Source organism: Pteronotus mesoamericanus, unplaced genomic scaffold, assembly GCF_021234165.1.
Source record: "Pteronotus mesoamericanus isolate MK-2021 breed Mesoamerican mustached bat unplaced genomic scaffold, CSHL_Meso_final contig_20, whole genome shotgun sequence".
NCBI lineage: Eukaryota > Metazoa > Chordata > Mammalia > Chiroptera > Mormoopidae > Pteronotus > Pteronotus mesoamericanus.
In genome coordinates, this window is record NW_026555085.1 from 77,839,947 (window position 1) to 77,861,807 (window position 21,861).

Sequence of the window (21,861 nt, forward strand, 5' to 3'; positions counted from 1 at the left end):
GTGGAAAAGGGAAAGCTGCTGAATCAGACTCAGATTTGAATCAGTTGACAAATCATTTATGTTCTTGGTTTCAATTTCATTGGTAAAATAGACATGATAATTACTACTTGTCAAGTTTGTTACAAGAAATAAATGAGAAAATATATACGATATGAAAGAACAGTGACATATAAATATAGAAACTCAAAAAATAATTGATGTCCATCCTCTGGCCTTTTTTTCCCTCCACTCATATGGACTTTTTGAAATTCAATTTAAAAAACTAAAATGAAAGAAATTTGTGCTTAGACATTAGTTTTGCTTCTAATAAAATTTTTGTGGTCTACTTTTATCATTGAGAATAGGGTATTTAATTGGGAGTGTAGACATGAAAATGAAGAGAAAATGATGTGCAAACAATACCTGATGTAATTATAAAAACTTTATTTCACTCTTACTTTAATTAAATCTTTATAAGCACCATGTCATGTGCTGGCAATCTAGAAAGAGGATACTGGAACACTTCAGTCAATAACAAACTGCAAGCTGACGATGTTTAGTTACAGCTACATGGAGTTTGTGAACAAGACCACATTTAGAAAGGTTCCCTTGAGAATCCTGTGACAATGCACAAAACAGGAATCTGGCATTAATTTGTTCACACTTTCTATGGTCAGAACCCGAAGCTTGTGCATGTAAACATCAAAGGAAACATCTTACCACCTTGACAGTTTACAGTTTGCTAAAACTTGACCCTGAAAGCATAGATGCCGCTATTTTGTTTTCTGCTTGGCCATAGGCCGAACAGATCAATTCCTTTAAAATTTAGATGAGGCTGAAAGGCTATGTTCTACACTGCACACGCTACCAGCAAAGATTTTGAATGTATTCAACTCTCATGTGTTATCACCAAACCACCATTTATTTACCGAATGAAATTGTGAAAAATTATACATTTTCAGCAACATGTTTTAATTTGGTCCTATATTAAAAGACCCAATTGCCAAGGTGTTTTACATAAATTTAATTCACAATCAAGTTCACAAGAGGATCACTATAAAGAACATTGTTTCTTTATGAATAAAAAGTTTATCCTCTACTTACACTAAAACATACAAAAAATCTACAAAAATTGTTAACAATGAATTTTAGTGAAAGAAAAAGCTTCAGAAAGAAAAGTGATAGCGTGGTAGTAGTATTTTAGCCATCAAAAAAGGAATGTCAGTAACCAATAAATATAATGTGCTTTCTCCATATAGACATATTTACACTTGAGTCTTTGGCTTATGTTTTTTTTTTCTAAAAAGAACTTTAAATGATCCAGCCATCATTGCACATTAAAAGAAAATAAGCCAGTTATATATATTTATATATTTATATAGATATCTGCTACACTTGGAACATATAAAAAAATGAACTTTACTATGAATTTGCACAGCTTTTCTTTCTTCTTTCTTTAAAGATTTAACATCTTTTATCTAAAAAAGGGAGAAAAACGCCACATAGGAATTATTAGTTCATGCAACACATGGTGGCTGCTCTACCAAAACCAGGAGAGAAAAGGCTTGCATATTCACTGTACAAACACTGATTAAGTTCTCATTTGAATCTGGTTCTTATTAAATATAGTATATGTGGCACGAAATGTTGATGCTTTCATACAGTAATAGAAACTAATTAAGTCCTTTTTATTAAGATACACAACTTCATAAGAAAAATACTTTTACTTCTCGAATGTAAAAGTCTCCCACCCCCCACATTAAAATCTTTCTGCACAGGTGTAACAGGTACAACAGCTGCTGGCTCAACAGATGAACAGGTTTTTGTCTGGATGCTGAAGTCTCACCCAACTAAGACGATTCCAGGTACTCCAAAGCTACATCATAGCAGAAACGGTACTGCTCCTGAAAGATGTTAACACAAAAGAGTTGGGGAATGTTGAGAAAAAGGAGACTGATGGTGAATAATAGCTACCACATGAATACCCAGCAAACAATTTAGATTATTCAAGAAATTACAAATTATTTTTTCTATATACAAGTTGAATATCTGGAAATAGATAGTTTACATTTCAGCCTAATGATTGCTATTTAAGAAAAAGAAATGATATAAAAAGATATGTTGTCTTTGCCTTGTATTTTCTATCAAATAAAAAAAATCTCCATTTTGTTTTTTTTAATGATTTTAAAATAGATTTTTATTTTATTTATTTATTTTTAGAGAGAGGGCAAGGGAAGGAGAAAGAGAGGGAGAGAAACATCAATGTGTGGTGGACCCTCGTGCGCCCCTCCTTACGGGGGGCAGTTGGCCCGCAACCTACGCATGTGGCCTGACTGGGAATCAAACCGGTGACCCTTTGATTCTCAGGCTGGCACTCATTCCACCGAGCCACACCAGCCAGGGCACATCTCCATTATTTTGAAAGCTGATTACAGTAGTACTACATAATCATGACAGAAAATTTTTCCAATATAGAAAAATATAAAGAATCATAAAAAGATTTTGAATAACTCTATCATCAGAAAATAAAATTGTTAAAATACTACATTAGTTTTGCTTCAGTTCTTTTTAATGCATGGTTGAAATGATAATTACTTTAGAATAAATATAGTTACGTACATATATGAGGATATAATTTTATATTTTATTGTCTTTTGTGTAACATTATGTAATTTTTATTTTTCTTCTATTATAAAATAATGCTACAGAGAAGACATGAAAATATTCTTCTCCACATTTTAGATATTTTCATCAGCAGAAAAAAAAGCCAGTCATTTCAAACTGCCACTTTACAACTTCAAATTCTTAATTTTTGACAGTTTTTGGTCCATCAGAGTATTCAAGTAAATTTTTTACATTGGTTAGTGGTTCTTAAATTTTTTTGAGTTTATTTACATCTGAAAATTTATTTCTGCTGCTTCATATATGTAAGATAATTTTATTAGCAATAAAATTTTTGAGTTTAAACCACCTTTCCTGTAAGTCCATCTATGTGATGATTATTTAGAATGTGAAAAAAAAATCCAGACTGTATTACTAATTATGACTTACAATATGTAACTCATTAAAAACTTTCCAATTCAACCTAAGTAGATAAATTCAGGCTGAACTGGAGAATAATCATATTATTTCTAAAGTCAACTTCCAGGTGTCTCCAATAATAACCCAGGGTAATAAAAACTTTCCCTAAGAGGTCTGAATCAACCCTACCTTAATTACTAAGTAGGTGTGATTTAAATTAGCCAACGATTGTAGCAAGTGCATCTGAAGAATGAAAAAGTACTTGAAAGCAGTCGCTAACAATTTGATTTACACTCCAAATTTCTTTACCAAACTTGTCAGTACAAGTCAATAGCACATTAAACTAATAATCACCCTTGATGAAACACAAATCAGAGGGTGGGGAATTTTGTAGGATTCACTGGACATGAATTAAAAGTAAATAGTAACTTTTCAAAAGATTTCAGAATGGCAGAGTTTAACCATGGAACTATTTTCTTAAAGTAATGGTGGAAGATCAAATCAAATTTGGAGGTACAACTTGAATTCTGAGGCCAGAAGTAATCTTTCTGATGATTTTAAGACTTGGTCAGAGAGATAGAGGCAGAGTTTACATTAAGAAATCTTTAGATTGCAAAGAGTTTAAAGACATAACCACTATCCATCTGCTTTTAAGACAATCTGGGAGTTCTACCTCAAAAATCCCTCAAATCCATCCCCCTTTCTCCCACTCCATTGCCAACATCCCAGTCAAAGACAACATCACCATGTTTGGAAAACTGCAATAACCTAAGGGATGTAGCAGAGAAGAGGGGGTTGAAGGTGAAAAAGTCTGTTATCACCCTTGAAAGTAAAAGAGTATGAATGTAACTCTTCAGATTTTTGTCTCAGGAAGCAATGCAACCCTTGTGTGAACAATCCAAGAGCAGGAAGTGGTAAAAATGCTTAAAGGTTTATTGAATTGCTCACTTTAGTTATCTGATAATCTTGATAAATGTAGGGCAAGCAACAGTGGTGCCTTGGTTTTTCTGGTTTACTTTTCTGTGAACATAAACTACACAGGTGCTCTTGACTTTATACCACCATGAACATATGTGTACCCCACAGACATCTCTCTTTAGAAGTAAAATGTGCTAGAGAAGTTGAGCTTGTTTTCTTATTCTTCATACCGCTTCACCCAGATACATTCCCACATACACATACACATACACATCTGCTTGTGTTTTGTAAGCTATGTTCTGATTTTATGAGCTCTGGTAAATTGAGGTAGCATCATGTGAATTACACTCTATAACTTGTAAAAGCTGAAAATTGTCAATGTTGACAGTTAAAAACTTCCTAATTTGAGCAGAAGTAAAGAATTATAAAATTGCAGTTGCCCTTATAAAAACACCAGGTATCTAAAGTGCCGATGTAACTTACATGTATATCCCTCAGGTTAGTTTTATCAGTAAACTCAATATACTTTAAGAAGTAAAAATAAATGAAAATAATGCCTAGATAGCAGATTTATTCTTATTATAGAGCCACTTATCCAAACTTTATTTTAGCAAATGTTTAGACCCATAATAGAAAAAAGTTCCTATACATTTTCCAAATTCAATGAAAATAGTTTTATTATTGGCAGCTCATATGATATGTAGTTAAGTTTCTTTGGGTAGAGGGGCTGCTCAGCAATTCATCAATTATGCAGAAAAGTCCTGACAAAATCTCGTTTGCATATCTCATTCCCTATGTGTATGAAATCAAATCACAAGTCGGTAAATGACTTGACTAATCTCTCTGCTCCCTTCTGTTCCGAAAACGGACTCACCGGGGCTTCCACCATGTTGGGCTTGCTGTTCCTCAGTGTCTTGACTGCGTGGAACACGTCGACAACGTTTTGCCGCTTCACCATTTCCACAACAATGCCAATCGCACAGAACATGCCACTTCGCCCACCACCATTTCTAGAGCCAAAGAAAGCAAAGGCATTTTAGATCGCACAAAGATACATATTTGAAAAACAAAACATGACCATTTTAATTTTTTTCATTTGTGTCTTGATTTTGCTTCAGATGTGTGCCTGCATGTGTACAGGGCAGTGGGGCGGGGCGGGGGGCCCTTGTGGAAGACGTTAGCTCAGTAGCTTATGCTCAGGAATATGCTACAGGCATAGCTTGCCAGCCTCTATCCCCTGAGACTGTGGTAGACTTCCAAACTGTGTAAGTCAGGAAAGTGGTTCAGAGTAGTGTTCAAGAGAGTTTAAAATCGTTTAAAAATAATCAATTTTTAAAAACATATGAAAATTAAATTTAGTAGTTAATTATGGACTTAGGAGAGAGGAAGAGCGGTGGTGTGGAAGATGGGAGACAGGCGCTCTTGAGCACGGAGAAGGCGAAGGCTAACGAGGGCCCGAGCACCGAGGTTCCCTGGCCGGGCCAGCCGCCGCCTACTCACAGGCAGTGGATGATTGTGCGGCCTTCCCCTTCCTCGCATTCCTCCTGCCATTTTTCCACCTGCAGGATCAGCTTCAAAAAGGACCGTTTGGAGCCAGGCACTTCTCGATGAGAAGCCCACCCTAGATACTGAAACTGCTGTACCATCAGATAGCCTTCCTGTGGCTGTGGAAGAAAAAGTGCCGTTATGTAAGTGAAAATGAACTAAAAAGCAAAAAGTCCATACCAATCGACACCATAATATAGATGACATTTACACTGGATCCAGCCTGTAAGTCCTACATACGTTCATGCCAGGGTAGAAACATTCTAGGTTATAGAAGCAAAAAACCTGAGAAGTATCCTTTATACAAGCTTCTCCCTCACAGCCCCTATCCAATAATCATTTCTGATGTGTATACTTCCTAAATAACTTTCAAAGTCATCTCTATCACCACTGACATCACTGCACTCCCAGTCACAGGTTATGATAATTACCTCCTAGTTGATCTCCCTGAATAAACTTTGATCTCTTTCCAAATCATTCTTATGGCAGGCATCATGACTATTTTGAAATGCAAATTTGATCTTGTCATTCTTTTGCTTTAATGGTTTTCAAATGATCATAGCATAAAATTCAAATTACCGTCATGGCTTAAACATCCTTACACGATCTGGCTCCACCTTCCTCCTCGACCTTCCCTTCACTCAAACAGAGCATTCAAGTTCCAGACTTGACAGCTTTCTTTTAATCCATTTATCAAGGAATTTCTTGCCTTGGGGACTTAGCACATACATTCCCTTCTGTCCTGAACATTTCCTCCTTGCCCTTCTCAGTTCCAAATAGTGACCAAGTTTTTCTTGGGTTTGCCTGAGACTTTTCAGGTCTTAGCACTAAAACTTGTGTGTCCTAACAGTCTCTCTATCCTGTGTAAACCAGGATAGTTGGCTCTCCCACCCCCAAATAGCTTCTACCGATTCTTCAAATTTTGGCTTAAATATCCCTGCTTCAAAGAAATCTTCTCTGATCACCCACTATGCTAGGTCACCCAAACATTTTGTATTCTGTACTTTCTCTATAAAATTACTCATACTTGTAAATAAATGATTATTTAATTAGTTGTTTAGTGCTTGTCTTCTCTGAAAAAATATAAATTCTTTCAGGACAAGAAAATTTCTCCCCCACCCCCAAACTCTGTACTACTTGAAGGTAGCAAAATAATTTCCAGAGTGTTGTTGAAGGAGTGAATCAAAACATTAAACCCTCACATAAAAATCTGAAGGAAGAATATACAATACATGAGTAAACCATCTCATAAAGCATTAGATCTGAAGCTCCGTCTGGCAAGGATGGCTCATGCACCTTTTGGTAGAACTAGGACCTACGTAATACAATGTCCAACTTCCTGGTGCATATACTAAATTTTTGATGAAGTGAATGGCATTAAATAATGAGATAAAAAAATAGAGAAAAAATCTTGCACTATTAAGGACTAGAATGCCAAAGATAGAAGAATAAACAAATAAATGTGCTGACAAAAAAACCCCCCACTGATTTCAGTTCCTTTTCCTGGAATATTTTTCATATAAACACCTCAATTAACAGGCAAGTCTTACTTTCTTAGTTTAGCAGCTATGGTTTTTCAGCTAAAACATTACTAGAACCATAATGTAACAGATGTGCAGATATAATGAGATTTCATTTAAATTTACATCTAAGATATGCATGAATATTATGACATGATTGAATTTATCTTTTCTCCACTAAAATGAGTAATAGAATTGGATAGGATTTTATCTTCTGTTTATAGTTATATACATATAGACTTATTAAGCAGAAATGCATACAGCCATTTTGATATGAAAAACATTGAAATATGGTAATCCTAACCACACAATTAAAATAATAGATATACACAGGGCTGCTGCTCTGAAATATAGAGCAATTTTTCTTTTAAAAAAAGAGAGAATTTTTTTATTGTTGCTCAAGTACAGTTTTCCCCATTTCTCCCCCTAGCACTCCCCCGCCCCCGTCCCGCCTCCCCTCCCCCCCTCCCGATCCTACCCCCTTCCGATCCTACCCCCTTTGCCTTTGTCCATGTGTCCTTTTGCATGTTCCTTGATGACCGTTCCCCTTTCCCCACTATCATCCCCTCCCCTCTCTCCTCTGGCTACTGTCAGTTTGTTCTAAAAAAAAAGAGAAATTTAACGGAAATTACTGTTTTCAAATTCTGCTTGATATTTGGTTACATAATCTAAACAGTTTTTAATAATACTTCTTTTTTTTAAAGGAGAGACCCAAAACTTTTTTTAGCACAAAGCACAAGAATAGTCAGGGAAAGTTGCTGCTTTGCTGTTGGGAAAGGGCAAAGAGGTAGAGCTCTGGTTCTGTACATAGATCTGGGCAGAGGGCTATGTTGGGACATTTAGAAAGGCACTATTCTAGGTGGGAGGAGAATCAATGATGTCTGTGATTTACCTTCTTTTTCATGCCTGGGGTTCCTCCTTACACACAGGACTTAGAACAGTGATGTGGAAACTTCTATAATGGCTGATGCAACACAGCCTTTCCTTCTGAGGTTAACTTTCTTCTTTGTTGTTATTATTATTATATTATTATTTTTAATTGCATACTTTCTCTGAGCTGATGTCAATACTAATAAAACATACAGTCAACCCTGACGTATGTCTACATGTGCTCAGGAGCCAGGCAGACTAATCAAACTTAATTTAGTGCATCTGAATCTAGATTTTTCAGATGGGAAACATCAGTGTAGTAATAGACCAAAAAACTTAGTAGCTTCCAGAATTTTTGCTTTCCTGTTTTTAGAGAGGTTTTTGTTATAGTACTAAGGTTTAAGATGATTACTATTTTTGGGACTGATGATGTAATGCTTATTAATTCTACTGTCCATGTTGTCTGAGTGGAATTATACCCCATTATTGCTGCAATCCACCTATTCTGGATCAACTCAGTTAGAATAATTAAACAATGACTTACTCTTGTTAGATTGCATATCCTAAAAATTCGATTTATCACATCACAATCCATTGAGCATGACATGCATTCCACTTGGATTGGGCCGTATCGCAGCGTCCCTTCTTCTGGCCAGTACTGAGGGCAGCCCTAGATGATGAGTGTTTTGAAAGAAAAAAAAAAAGCATGATTTTTTTTTCTAACTAGGGTGACAGAAAGCATTTTATTACCATGCTATTAAGTTATGTATAAATACACAAAGGCAGCCTATAGCCATTAACCTGGGACAAGTCGACTTCATTTAACATCACAATGGAAGTACAGCCATAGTCATACACTAATCTCCAGAAGTCCTTCACAGTGTTTGGCAGAGGGTATTGTGTGACGATGAAAGCAGCTGGTTGCCTGTAGCTCTGTGAAGAAACAATGTAGATGGAGAAATATAAGAACTTAAACTGCACTATCAGTTGCATAAGCAGACTCATACTTCAATGTAGAACCAATAGCTTCACATGGAGATGGGGCCAGATTGTTCTACAAGGCATGGAATAACAGATCTGAACCACTGAAATGTACTGGAAGTAGTAGTCAGTCAGTCTGACGGTAAGACTTTGATGTCTAAATAGCAAATCATGTAAAGAATTTGTTTTATTTTATTGAGAAAAGTAAATACAGGACAATAGAAAAGAAGACACTAAAGAACTTCTTGAGGTTAAGATCCTCCATGAGGTGCCTAGCAGGCTGTTCCAGTTTTCCAAAGGCAACCAGCCTGAGAGGCTGAAGATAAAGCCTCTGGGGTGTGTGTACGTATGTACCTCTCTATCAATCATCTATCAACCTGTAATCCATGTAACTATTTGGTTCTCTTCCACTCCAAATAAGAAAAACCACATATGCTCCAAACTCATGTGCTCTTACATTATTCGGATATTATGAGCACATTCTGCACATCTTATAGATAATCCACTGCCCTTAGTTTTCTGGGCATTTTTAATGTATATCAATAAACACAATTATAGTTTAAATCATTTAAGGTTTTTCAAGTACCAAAGAGTAAAACCAATGCACTCCTTTGCTCCACCTAAGAGGAAATGGGTCCTTGTTTACCAAGTGACCCTTCATTGGGACACAATACATTATCTCTCTTTCAGGAGGGGCTAAAAAAGGCAATGCTCATGTAGCCTGGATCTCTTGTTCCATAGGTTGATGTTCTACACTGAAATAGAAATGTTCATATTTAATGGCTGAAGTTATTTAATAACCTAATGTATATATTAATAGCTTAAATGTGTATATTTAATAACTTAAATGAACAATTTGTAAAAAAAACAAACAACCAGTTACCCAAGATAGATTTCCTTAAATGCTGATAAAAATTGTCAGTGATCTCCTGACTCATTTATATCACACTACCCTTTAAGTCCTTTAACTGTAAGAACATCAGTGTAGAAACTGATCCTTCAAATTCATTGATCCTACTACTACTTAAGAAATGCTACAAGCCATGGCATTTCATTCTCTGGAGGACTATAGGATAGATGCAAACAGATGGTAATTCACGTCGCTGACTCAAAATGACTTCAACACCTTACAAAGTTCCACCCACAGCTGGATTGCCTCCTCAGAAAGCATGAAGTCTCATGAGAAAGATCAGAAGAAAGCAGCAAGCTTTCCTTCTAAAGAATGTCTGCTCCATGGAAAGGTAAATCAAAGGAGGCTGATAGCTGTTTACTCATCTTTTTCAGTCAAGGGGAGGGGAGATAGATGAGGAAGAGATGATAGCAAAAACACCAAAGATTTTCTGTTTCTTTCCTCTTTATGTACAGGAACACATCTAAGGCTTTTAAGTCACAGAATCCCTGGCCTTACCTGCTAATCCATCATAGGCATGGCAAAAAGGTGGAAAGCACTAATGATGGGGATGGAGGGGAAAAGGAAAGAGGTAGTGTTGACCAAGGAGCCTTGCTCTTGTAAGCCAAATCAAACCTTACTTTTCTGAAGCCCTAACTATTACTACTAAGTCCACAGGGCAGTTTCCACTATGAAATATATTTGTTGAATCATAGGGAATTAGGCAGAGAATAGAAATAGGTAGAATATAAAGTTCAGTCTTCAAATTAACTAGAAAATAACCTGGAAATCAAGAAAAATTTGATAGAGATGCCAAAGACAAAACTGAAAGGCATCAATAGCTTTCCTTCTTCCCTTTTCACACATCATTTTTTTTCATTTCAAATCTAGACTCAGAATTGAAAGGTCTTGAATTATTTTCTCTGTGTATTTAGTACATTTTCCTTTCCAGACAACTAGAAGGGGAAGAAACAGTACAATGAGAATTCAGTGTGATTTCAGTGTAAATAATTAATGGGTAGGCAAAACTCTGGTCACAGCTAGGATAGGAATTTTCTACTTCAGCTGGCCTTTAGAATATTCTGCTCTGCAGCTTAAACAAGAGCAAAGCACCTGGCTAAAAGAGTAGTTCCTAGAAGTAGAATGGATTTTTTGGAAGCTAATTTTGAAGAACACAATAGGAGCAACAACTTAGAAAGCTTCATTATTAGTCTCAAAGGAATGATCTCTGACTTCTAATTTCTCCTTGCTATGGTTCCAAAGGCTAAAAGGCAAAAACTAGAAATGTTTACAAAAGAAGGTGACAAAACTGTTTAAAAGGATTCTGAATCTTACAGCCTTCTTGCTTCTAACTAAGGTAACCAAAGCAAGGTGGCTAAAGCCATAGTTGAAAACTCTTTCTTTCCATGTTGTTCTGTCTATGGGATGCTAACATGCTGAGTACATGTTTTGCCATTTACAGCTTATGCAGAGTGGGAGGCAATTCAGTTCTTTCATTATGATAGATGTATAAACATGTTATCTTCCATGTCTTCCCTAGTTACTTATAAATAGTCTCTATTAACTAATGGCCAACAGAAAAAGTTAGTTCTAAATTATTGGCACAGTAAATGTCAGAGAGAAAATTTTCCCAAATTAATACAACTTCAGAAAGATACAGCATTCTGTGATTTTTAAAATTCCTTCCTAACTGTATTAAAAATAGATAAGTAAGCTTTTCTTTTCTGAAAATAATGAAGGTGAAAACTCTCACCTGAAGATATTTCCTGCCAATTATTATATTCTGATATATTTCTGAATATAATAATTGATAATCAAGCTCCAAATTTACAATAAAGCCTAAAGCTTATAATTCCTAAGAATCCCTGTGGGGAGATTCAAAATCATTCTTAAAATTTTGTATTTCGTTGAAAGTTTCCAATTTTCCTTTATAGGACATTTTAATTTTTCTTGGAAAGAAAACTAGCTGGTGTTCATTTTCATTGCATTATGTAGCTTTTCATGACACTTTACACTAACAAAGAGAGCAGTGTCTTACATCCATAAGAGCAGCATTGATGTAGTTACTACTCTCTCCATCAATTGTAATTAAAAAAGGCAGACATCTGTCAGGTGGCAGCATGTCCATGAAGCGGTTCTTGTCATGGTTCCTTGGCAGGCATGCTATACTGCAGTCTTCAGCTTGTAGTCGAGGGGTGACTGAATTCAAGGTCTAAAAAGAAAAGGGGAACCCAGGTTAAAAGACGGTGACCCACTTAATAGCACAACACAGATTCATCAAGCATTTAGGAGGCCAAGTAGAAAGTGAAGGGTTTGTACAAGGCGATGGCATTTGCAACTATGATAGGATGACAGAATTTGTAGTTAAAGCTAATGAAGTCTGCAGAGTGACAAAGAAAAAATATACGTATTGTACAGTGTGCCTCTTCTTAAAAGGAAAGGGGAAGCTAGACAACACAACTACCTGCAGAATGCATTTGCCTAACCAAAGGTAATGCCATCAGAGTGTCCCATGATAATAACCCATCATCAAAGTTGGAAACTGTCATTTATGAGGACATTTGGCATGCCATATTTCAAGGGAGGCTGTGGTATGCTGGCAAGAAAACTGGGTAAAAATCAAAGTACCAAGTTCCTAGAGGTACTTCTGACTTCATAGTCACACACCTTCATGGCTGTTTTAAGGGAATTATAAGCATGTAGGGTATTTTTAGAAACAATGTTTATTAGCACAAACTTCACCTATTATTACTAATGTGCTTGATCTCATATTTTGAGTGACACAGAAGGCCAAAATGCATTCGACTGAATTTTTTAAAAGGTTGTAAAAATACACAAATCACCACTAAAATTGACTTTTATGATACCTTTTCCATATACTATTCCCTGAATCTGCACTCATTTGCCCTTCATGATACAGCAGATATGAGCTCATTAATACAAAGGTGACTCCATAATATGTATAATGAAAGAGACAGTCATTATATTGCACTTAAAATTGGGTCAAAGTTTATAAATATGACTTGAATGACCTTCCTTGGAAGAGTTAATAATGCCCAGAACAAGTCGAAATAAGTTGCTCATAAAAAAAAGCCCTAGAAATACCAAATACCTGGAATTCATCTTTGAGATGTGAAGAGTTAGTCTGGGAATCTATTCTAATCATATCAAAATATGCAGCTTTAAATTCACAGACAGGTATGGCAGTTTCTCCACATAAGCAGGCTTCTAAAATGGCATCATGAATAAAAATGTATTGTTCCTATAAAAGAAAGGAAAAGAAAATCTTCATACCATTTTAATAAAACTTATTTGTCATCAAAGGTAGAGAGTACAGAAAATTTTCTCCATAAAGAAGTATTAATAAAAATACCAATATTAATAAAAAAATATCAATATTAGCTTAATGAGCTAGTATTGATTCCATGTAAAAAACATTGATCTGTTTGAAAAATGTTAGAAAAGGCTAAAAATAAAACCCACTAGAGGTAAATCAACAGTCAACACACACCTCTGTCTGGACCATATTGATACGACGGGACCTTAAGGCTTTGACACAGTTGTAGATATCAACCACACCCTCTCTTTCAGCCATATCCAGCATGATATCAATCACGATGTAGCAGCCAGTTCGTCCAGCACCAGCACTGAAAAAAATTAAACAAATCTAAAGAATTGCAGGAATCATGTCTATGCAACTTTATATAAAGATCCTTTTGGCTTTCAGACATGTGGAGTCAAATTAATTTAACAAAGCACAAGATATAATGTGTACATATTCTGTAAACACGTATTAATGTACAAAAAACCTTCATATGGAGTATATAGTTTGGTATAAATTGAAGACTAAAATAAGAGTTCCAAATTGGATGATATAATTTTGTAAATAAAAATTATTTTTATAAACCACATTATATTGAAAATAATGTATATATATTGTTCAAATTCTGAAGCTCTTACATAGTCTTAATTTTATATAAATTAAATACACATAATTTTAATTTCATAGAATTGACCAAAGAAGGGACTCACACTTTAGCATTTAACCCCTAAATAATAGCTTTCATAGTCAGGTAGTTGCGGGTCCTCTGGCAAAATATAAGACTGCTGGCTCTCTTAGTCAAACAGACTCTTGTAAAGACCAAGGAAAAAGAACATTAATTCCAAAGCTGTTAAATGGGAAATCTGAGAAGCCACAATGCAGGAGAAATTCTCATGAAGAGGTGGGGGAAAACAGTGGCTATGAATGAGGAGGAGGATATTTTGAATGGCAATCAGAAGAAAATATTAAAATGAATTGTTAGGCATAGGAATTTAATTCATTACCTGAATCATAATATACTGTTGATGACTTTACACCTTAAGATAGCTTCTCCAATTTTATGTAGAGAAGTCAATGGTGCAAACAAGATATAGATGGGATTTTTGGAGGAGAAATTCCCTTTGTAGTTTGCTACCTCTTTTCCATAAATTCAGAGATACCTGAGTCTAAGTAGAAAATGACACTTCTGTTTCAAGAGAATATCTAAGAATCTGGGAGCACTTCTGAAGCACACAATTCATGGGAAAGTAAACCTCTATGATAAGACAACCCTGAACTGAAAACCTACTTATCTCATTTTCTAAATGCATAGATAGACTGTTCGCGTTATTTCTTTATTGTCCAGATTTAGTCACTTCTCTTAAACTCACTGTTCTTTAAGACATTTAAATGAAAGATATTGTGAATATCTCTATTTCTCCCCCACCCCTTTTTTTTTTGCCTACTGTTTCTCAATCCCTGTTCCCAGGGTTTGAGACAGGAAAGTAATTGAAGAGTACATCAGATTTCTTGAGGAGGATTGAATTCAGATTTTTCTTTCAGGGTACATAGTATCTGATTCTTATGAGATGACTTACTTTTACTTCATTCTCTGTGGGTTTTTTTTTTTCCTTCTTTTATGCATGGTCATTTAAATTCTGAATAGGCTGGATTTTCAGAAAGCAAAAATATGCTTAAATACAAACTATTATGTGGCTTGGAGGAGATAGTATTTGGGAATGGTATGCAGCATTTAGGAAAAGCCTTTCAGATTCAGTATATATTTTTCTGTTCACATCTCAAAATGAGGCCATGTAATTTGCTTTTAGTATCTCTGACTGCTTGTTTTAAGAGAAGCTTCTAATCAGAAGAAAGTCTGGATATACTGTTCACGTTTTTCTGGCATGTATTTACTGGATCTCACTGATGTAGTTTTCAAGGTCCTCTGATGGATGGTTTTAAAAAAAAATTCTTAAATAGCTGTTTTATAGTACAAATTCTTGTAATTTAGGCCATTCAGTAACTCTGTATGTCTCAAATTTAGTTTTAAAAGCTAGGATTCTATTGGGAATTTACTAGATTGGCAAGAAATCTCTGTTTCAACTTACCATTCCATAAAATATGGGATTTGCAAAAGCAATAAAAAAAATAAACCAACAAAAACCAAAACACAGATGTCGCCACTGAAAAGTAGTTTCTATACTCAAAATTGTGGACAACACTACACACATTAGGATGAATGTACTCATTTCTTAAGTTTCTATTTTATATCCTCCTTATGGCTAACTTTTATTTTATTGCTGTTTTACCCAATCTGTAATACATGCAAGCTGGAATTTTGTACACATGCATTAATTTGTGTTTAAAAGCCTTATGTTTATACTTTAAGAGCTGGCTGTACACAGTCATTGCCATTTGGACCATCACTCACCTGCAATGCACAACGATCGGGCCAGCGCTGGGAGGGTTGGAGAACTTGACTCTCCGGATAAAGGAGAGAAGCCCCGTAGCGTGGTAGGGCACTCCGTGGTCAGGCCAGCCGGTGAAATGGAACTGTTTAACTTCACGGATCTCATTGTAGCCCCTCTGTGCAAACATATAAATAAGTGTTTTTAGATGGTCCAAAATAAAGTCACAAAACACAGGCATAAGTACTAGACCTGACAATGAAAAAAATGAACAATTTACCAAGATCATGCTTTTTCTGAAAAAGGATGCTGGCCTGGCATGGCTTAGGATGGTACATTTATCATCGGACAACTGCCAGAGGAAGAAAATTAGAAGTCTTGTTCAGTTTTTTAAGTGTGGGTAAATTTTATTTACTGACACTTTGTTCCTTACTGGGAATGGCAAGACATAAAATTAGGGAAAAATGGGAGAAATGGAAAAGCTAAAATGCTGCCCTATTTACCCAGTGCACTGAGCACTCTAGTTTATATAAAAGCAACTTTCTAGCTTCTCACCTCACAAAGAGGTTTTAATGCCTTGCTTATCCATGTTGAAAATGGTTTTGAAGCATAGCATGTGGAGATTTTCCAGGACAGTGCTACTCTAGATTGGTTTATAAAAAGACACAGGCAGCTAAACTATTCTCTGGGCAGCTTATTTTTCTTAACTCTGTGCAATAATTCAACACACAGAGCATTATTTATAGTAACAAAAATACAAAATGAAAGAGGTGAAGTATCCATTGTTGTGCCTTTCTCATCTTGGGTTAATTTAAGAGACACCTTTAAATGCACATTTCAAAGCTTTCCCCTTCTTTTTTGTTAAAAGACGCCTGTAGATTGTGGTAGCACAGCTTGGAGCATAGATGAAGTGCCACAGAATTTATTTTTCAGAACCCACATTTATAGCAAAAAAACCCCCAAAACTAAAAAACAAAACAAAAATTCCCACTGTAATCTATACAGTTCCAAATCTACTGTGCCCTATCTGTGAAATGTCAATCTCAGTTGTTTGAAAGACAGAATAGGTAGAACAATTGCATGAAATAAATGAAATAAATTAAGAAAGTTTATTTTTAGGTTTTATCCTATATAGACCAATATGACCAAAACCTTGGAAGCCAGTGATCATATCTTACTCTTTTTAGTTCCAGTTCCTAATTCAAGACGCTACAGGGCTCAGCAAGTAATTACAATAGTGACAATAATAAACATCACCATGGAGTCATGCAGATGGAAAAAAAAATCCCTTTTGTTACTACTTTCAAGTCAACTCTAGTGCTGATTTTAGACGTTAATTCACCTCCTCTACATTAATCTTTTTACTGGATTTGCCATAAGGGCAGTGCTCTTTTTAGTTAATTTTAATATCTGGCAGCGTATGTTCCCTTGTTCTTTTTGTTTAATTTTTCCAAAGTAATTTTCAAATATGTGTTTTTTTTTAAATCACTTTCTAGTTCTAAATACAATACACATATTAAAAATAAAAACTTAATGATGTGCCAACTAGTATTGCACTAAATCCATAATGTGGTAGTAATAATAAGTATCCACAAGTATACTTGGGGCACATAGCATGTCTCCATTTGTTCACATCTTATTTTGTGTCTTTAAATACACCTCTGTGGTTTTTTTCACCTAGGACCTATATCTTTCTTGTTAGATTCCTAGATATTTTTTTAAATTGTTATTTTTTTATTCCTAGATAATATATTTCTAGATATTTTTATTATTGTGAAAGACACTGTTTACTGTTTACCTTCTGTTTATTGTTATCATAAAAACTAGAATTTATAAGTATTTATTTTGAATTAGTTACTTAAATAAATGATTATTAGTTAATATTTAAAATATTATTGCTAGTTTTCTTGGTATAAAATCATTTCATTTAAAAATAATTTTGTCTCTTCTAGTAGTAATACAGTTTATTCCCTTTGTCTTATTTCATTTAAAAGAGCTTCCTAAAATGTTGAATACTAGTGAAAATAATGATCTACATCACATTCCTGATTATAATAGCAATGCCTTTAGTTTTTCACTTCATAACACACATGGTCCTAGTTATCACTGAACCACCTTTATCATGTTTAGGGACTCTCCTTATTTTTCTAATATAATTGGAGTACTATGATAAATGTCATTGAAATCAAATTAAGTGCATTACAATGTCTGTTAATAAAATCACATAGTTTTGTTCCTTTAATGCACTGTCATAATGAAATATCCTACCACAGTCTAATATCTTTGTATTCTTAGAAAATAACCATGATGGGTCATGTTACGATCTTTTCCTAATTCACTTCTGGATTTAAAATTTCAATATTTCATCATGAAGTTGTTTCAAGCATGTTCTTGAATGTAATAGGTTTGCAAGGTGTGTGCACGGACATGAGAGAAGGAGAGAGACTGAGATAAAAAAAGAAAGAGAGGGAAGAGTTTCTTCATCTGGTACTGTTATCACAGTTACGCTAGCTTTTAAAAATATATTTAATTGGTTTTAACAGTTTTCTATGGCCTAAATAGTTTGGCTAATATAGCATTAGCAATTTTGTAAATGTTAAAGAAACTTCAACTATGAAACCATAGTGCAATTTTAATGGTAAATTTTAACAATCATTTTATTTTCCTCTATCATTTGTTCAGGTTACTAACTCTTTTTGAGTCAAATTCAAGAAGTTATTTGCTAACATTTGCTATATGTTATTTGCTAGCATATCCATGTATATAAATAAAAATCTACATCTCTAAGTTTAAACATAATATTTTTTATAACTCTCCATATAGCAAGTATAACTGTAATTTATCCTTTCTGTATTTACTAAAATTGCATATTTTGTTTTGATTGTTCTTCATTCAGAATCAGTGGTTTAGTTTATTGATCTTTTCAAAGAATGAGCTTTTTGATTTAATTTATTCTTTTTAAAAAAATATTTTATTTATTTATTTTTAGAGAGATGTGAAGGGAGGGAGAAAGAGAGGGAAACATCAATGTGTGGTTGCTTCTCAAGTGCCCCCTACGGGAGACCTGGCCTGCAACCCAGGCATGTGCACTGACTGAGAAGCAAAGCAGCTACTCTGGTTTGCAGGCCAGTGCTCGATCCACTAAGCCAGGGCTAATTTATTCTTTTTTGCATTTCTGTTTAATAGTTATTTTTTTATTGTATTGATTTAAAAAATTTTCCAATTTAATGTTTTTCCATGTGATCTAGGTTACCTTTAAAAATTGAAATCATTTATGGATATATATTTTTCTTAGAGGATAACTTGTGGGAAATTTTGATATAAAATTGCTGATTGTTACAGTATAATTTAGTTTTGAGGTAATTGTTCATTCAAGGGTTGTTCAGAAAAGGCTTTGATGATTTCCTAGAGCCCAATTTGTGGGGTCATGGGTTAGTGATTTGTTGTATTTTCTATTGGATTTTGGAAGCATCTTGAATTTTTTGTTATATATTCAGGTTTCCTTTATAACTAAGTTCATGATTGGTTTTCATAACATTTTCATGAACTCACAAGGAAAAAAAATGCACATTCTATATTCTCTCTTTCCATAGTAATGAAATCTAGTTAGTCATTAAATCAAACTTGATGGCTCATTTTGAAATATATATCTTTACTTATTTTATTGTACTTGATGTGTCTAAGAAATTTCCATCCTTTTTTTAAGAGTTGTGATAACAATAATTATGTTATTCTGTATAATGCTACTTTTCATTTAATATTTCCACCAATTATTTTTAATGTGATTATTTTTAAATAATCAGTATTTATTTTAAATACTGATAAATATCATTTGTAAAATATGTTATTTCTAGGCCCTGACCAGGTAGCTCAGTTGGTTAGAACGCAGCCCTGATACACTGAGGTTGCAGGTTTGATCTCGGGTCTAGGCACATACAAGAAGCAACCAATTAATGCATAAATAAGTGGAACAACAAATCAATGTCTCAATGTCTCTTTGTCTCTCTCAAGTCAATACATTTTTTAAAATGCCATTTCTATATCATAAGTGTATAATAATGTAATTATCTTCCTATTGCTGGAGATTTATGGTCATCTGTAATTTTCTAAGACTATAAGTGAAGTCATTGTATTTTAACTACACTCTTTATGATCGATTAATGGAAAGAAAATTCTTGGTCAAAGGACATCAATATTTTAAAGCTCTGTAGATATACAGAGATAAACATGCAACAATGGCATCTTCAACAATGCAGTTCATTGCTTTAATGTCCCATTTCAATGTCCTTACATTGATTACACTGCTTTACTCTTTCTGATCCTGTTAAAAAGAAAAGTCAGATCATGTTACTCCTGGGCTTGTAACCCTTCAGTGACTGCTTACCTTCATCATAATGGCTTACAAGCTAAAATCATCATAATGGCTTACAAGGCCTCACTTATCTGGCTCTGTGATTTCTCTGCCTTCACCTCATATTTCTTTCTCATCTCTGAACACTCTTGACTCCTGGCTGTTTCTCACTGTGACAGGAATACTCATGCTTCAGGGTCTCTAAAATGAATCTTCCCTCCATCAGAAATATTCTTCTCTGGGTTAACTTCCCTGGGATATAGTAGTTAAATCACTCACTCCCTCACTTTCTACAGACCTTTATTTGTAAGTTATTTTCTCTATGAATCCTTTCCTGCTCATCCTTTTAAAATTGTAAGCCATTCTTTCTTCTACCTCAGCAATGTTACCTATTGTACTTCCATTCCCAATATCATTTTTCTATATAGTATTTTTCATAACATATGATGTATTTGCTTCTTTATTAATGTTTATTGCTTGTCTCTCTTCAACAGATTATAAGCTCCACAAGGGCAAGGATTTAATGTGTCCCAAGGTTTGGAAATATGTATGCTCTGAAGTACATATTTGTCAAATAAGTGAATAAAATGGATGGGTTTATAGCATCGTCAAAACATACCTTGGCAGAAATTTGAAAAAAATGTTTTAATATGCATATTTTTAAGTAAAACTTTACAGTACCTACCCTTTCCAGAGTGAAAGTCCTAACTACATATTCAGCGAGTGGTTCCATTTCTACACAAGTTACTTTGAAGTCACCATAAACTTCAGTATCGTCAGGCCAATACTTATAGCACTTAACCTACATGACAAAAATGAAAACATAGGTTAACCTGAATACCTAATACATGAAGCAAGATAATTTAATTTTAGTGATGATTCTTCACGTCACAATTAAAATACAGTTTAAAAAAAATCTAGCATAATGTTCTCCAGATCCTAAGCCAGTCAGAGAAAGACAAATACGTTATTTCTCCAATATGTGGAATCTAATGAACAAACTGAACTAACAAGCAAAACAGAGACAAACTCATAGGTAGAGAGCAGGCTGACAGCTCTAGGTGTGGAGGGGGGCGGGATTAGAGGGTGGAAGGGTAGAGCAAAAAGGAAAAAGGACTCATGAACATGGACAACGGTGTGGTGATTGCAGGGGTATGCGGGGGGCGGGTATGAGGACAAATAGTAATGAAAAAAATACAATAAAAGTAAATTTAAAAAATATAGTTTGAAAAGTCTAAAAATGAGATAAGATATTACATGTTAAATAGAAAGACTTTGTGCAATCTTCTGGAAACATACAAGCCTGATAATGCAATTAGACTCCAGTATATAACCAAAGCTTATTTTATTCCTAAATGAGAAATCAAATAATTTCTCGGCCATCAAAGGTTCACTCAGAGAAGCAGTCATTTGATATGCTGTCTATAATTTTTGCTAAACACTTGAGTGATATTCTATTTTAGGTTTGTAATGGCTTGCTATTCAAGTCACATTCATGTTTTACAACCAAAAAATAAAAACAACAAAACAACAAAAAGCAAAAACAAAAACCCACAGTTTTTTCTTACCCGGCCAACCTCAACTAAGTTTGTCACCATCACGATGCAGGCGGACTGTTCTTGCCAGACCATCCTCCAGAAATCATACACTGTTTCGTGAACTGGGCCTATCAAGAAATTAATTTGAATGTCATGCTATCAGAGACATTTCATAGTTAATAAGAAGTTTGGTAAGTTAAAAAGCAATGTAAACTAAATAAAGGAAAAAGAAGGTCTAACACTAACTGTCACCGAAAGTATTTAAAATGCAATTACTATCTAAAATCACACTGTAGGTAAAAACATAAGCATGTACACGTTTTTTTTCTTTCTTTCTTTTTCTTTTTTTTTAATCTGCCATCTGTATTGTACATCCCAGTTCAGAAAGAGATAGCAGTGGTTTCTAGGGTATTTGTATCGAGGTTACATTAATGCATCTTCAAATGCACATGAAAATGGGATTATGTCACCATCAACCAAAAATGCATATTACCAATTAAAATTATATGCATATCATTTATAAACAGTGAATGTTTAGGG

General features: G+C 34.5%; 1 protein-coding gene across 2 annotated transcripts in view; it reads right to left on the reverse strand.

Moving 5' to 3' along the window:
- Nucleotides 1–1,633: 1,633 nt before the first annotated feature.
- PTPRK (protein tyrosine phosphatase receptor type K) overlaps nt 1,634–21,861 on the reverse strand; it is a 487,710-nt gene continuing 467,482 nt past the window's right edge. For both annotated transcript variants that reach the window (XM_054569944.1, XM_054569942.1), the window contains 11 exons: nt 21,352–21,449; nt 20,469–20,585; nt 15,456–15,610; nt 13,235–13,370; nt 12,836–12,985; nt 11,762–11,935; nt 8,655–8,786; nt 8,398–8,523; nt 5,419–5,582; nt 4,793–4,928; nt 1,634–1,883 (listed from right to left, as the gene is read on the reverse strand). In XM_054569944.1, coding sequence (XP_054425919.1) covers nt 1,830–1,883; nt 4,793–4,928; nt 5,419–5,582; nt 8,398–8,523; nt 8,655–8,786; nt 11,762–11,935; nt 12,836–12,985; nt 13,235–13,370; nt 15,456–15,610; nt 20,469–20,585; nt 21,352–21,449 — 1,442 coding nt within the window. In that variant the 3' untranslated portion in view covers nt 1,634–1,829. The remainder of the gene's footprint in view (nt 1,884–4,792; nt 4,929–5,418; nt 5,583–8,397; nt 8,524–8,654; nt 8,787–11,761; nt 11,936–12,835; nt 12,986–13,234; nt 13,371–15,455; nt 15,611–20,468; nt 20,586–21,351; nt 21,450–21,861) is intronic.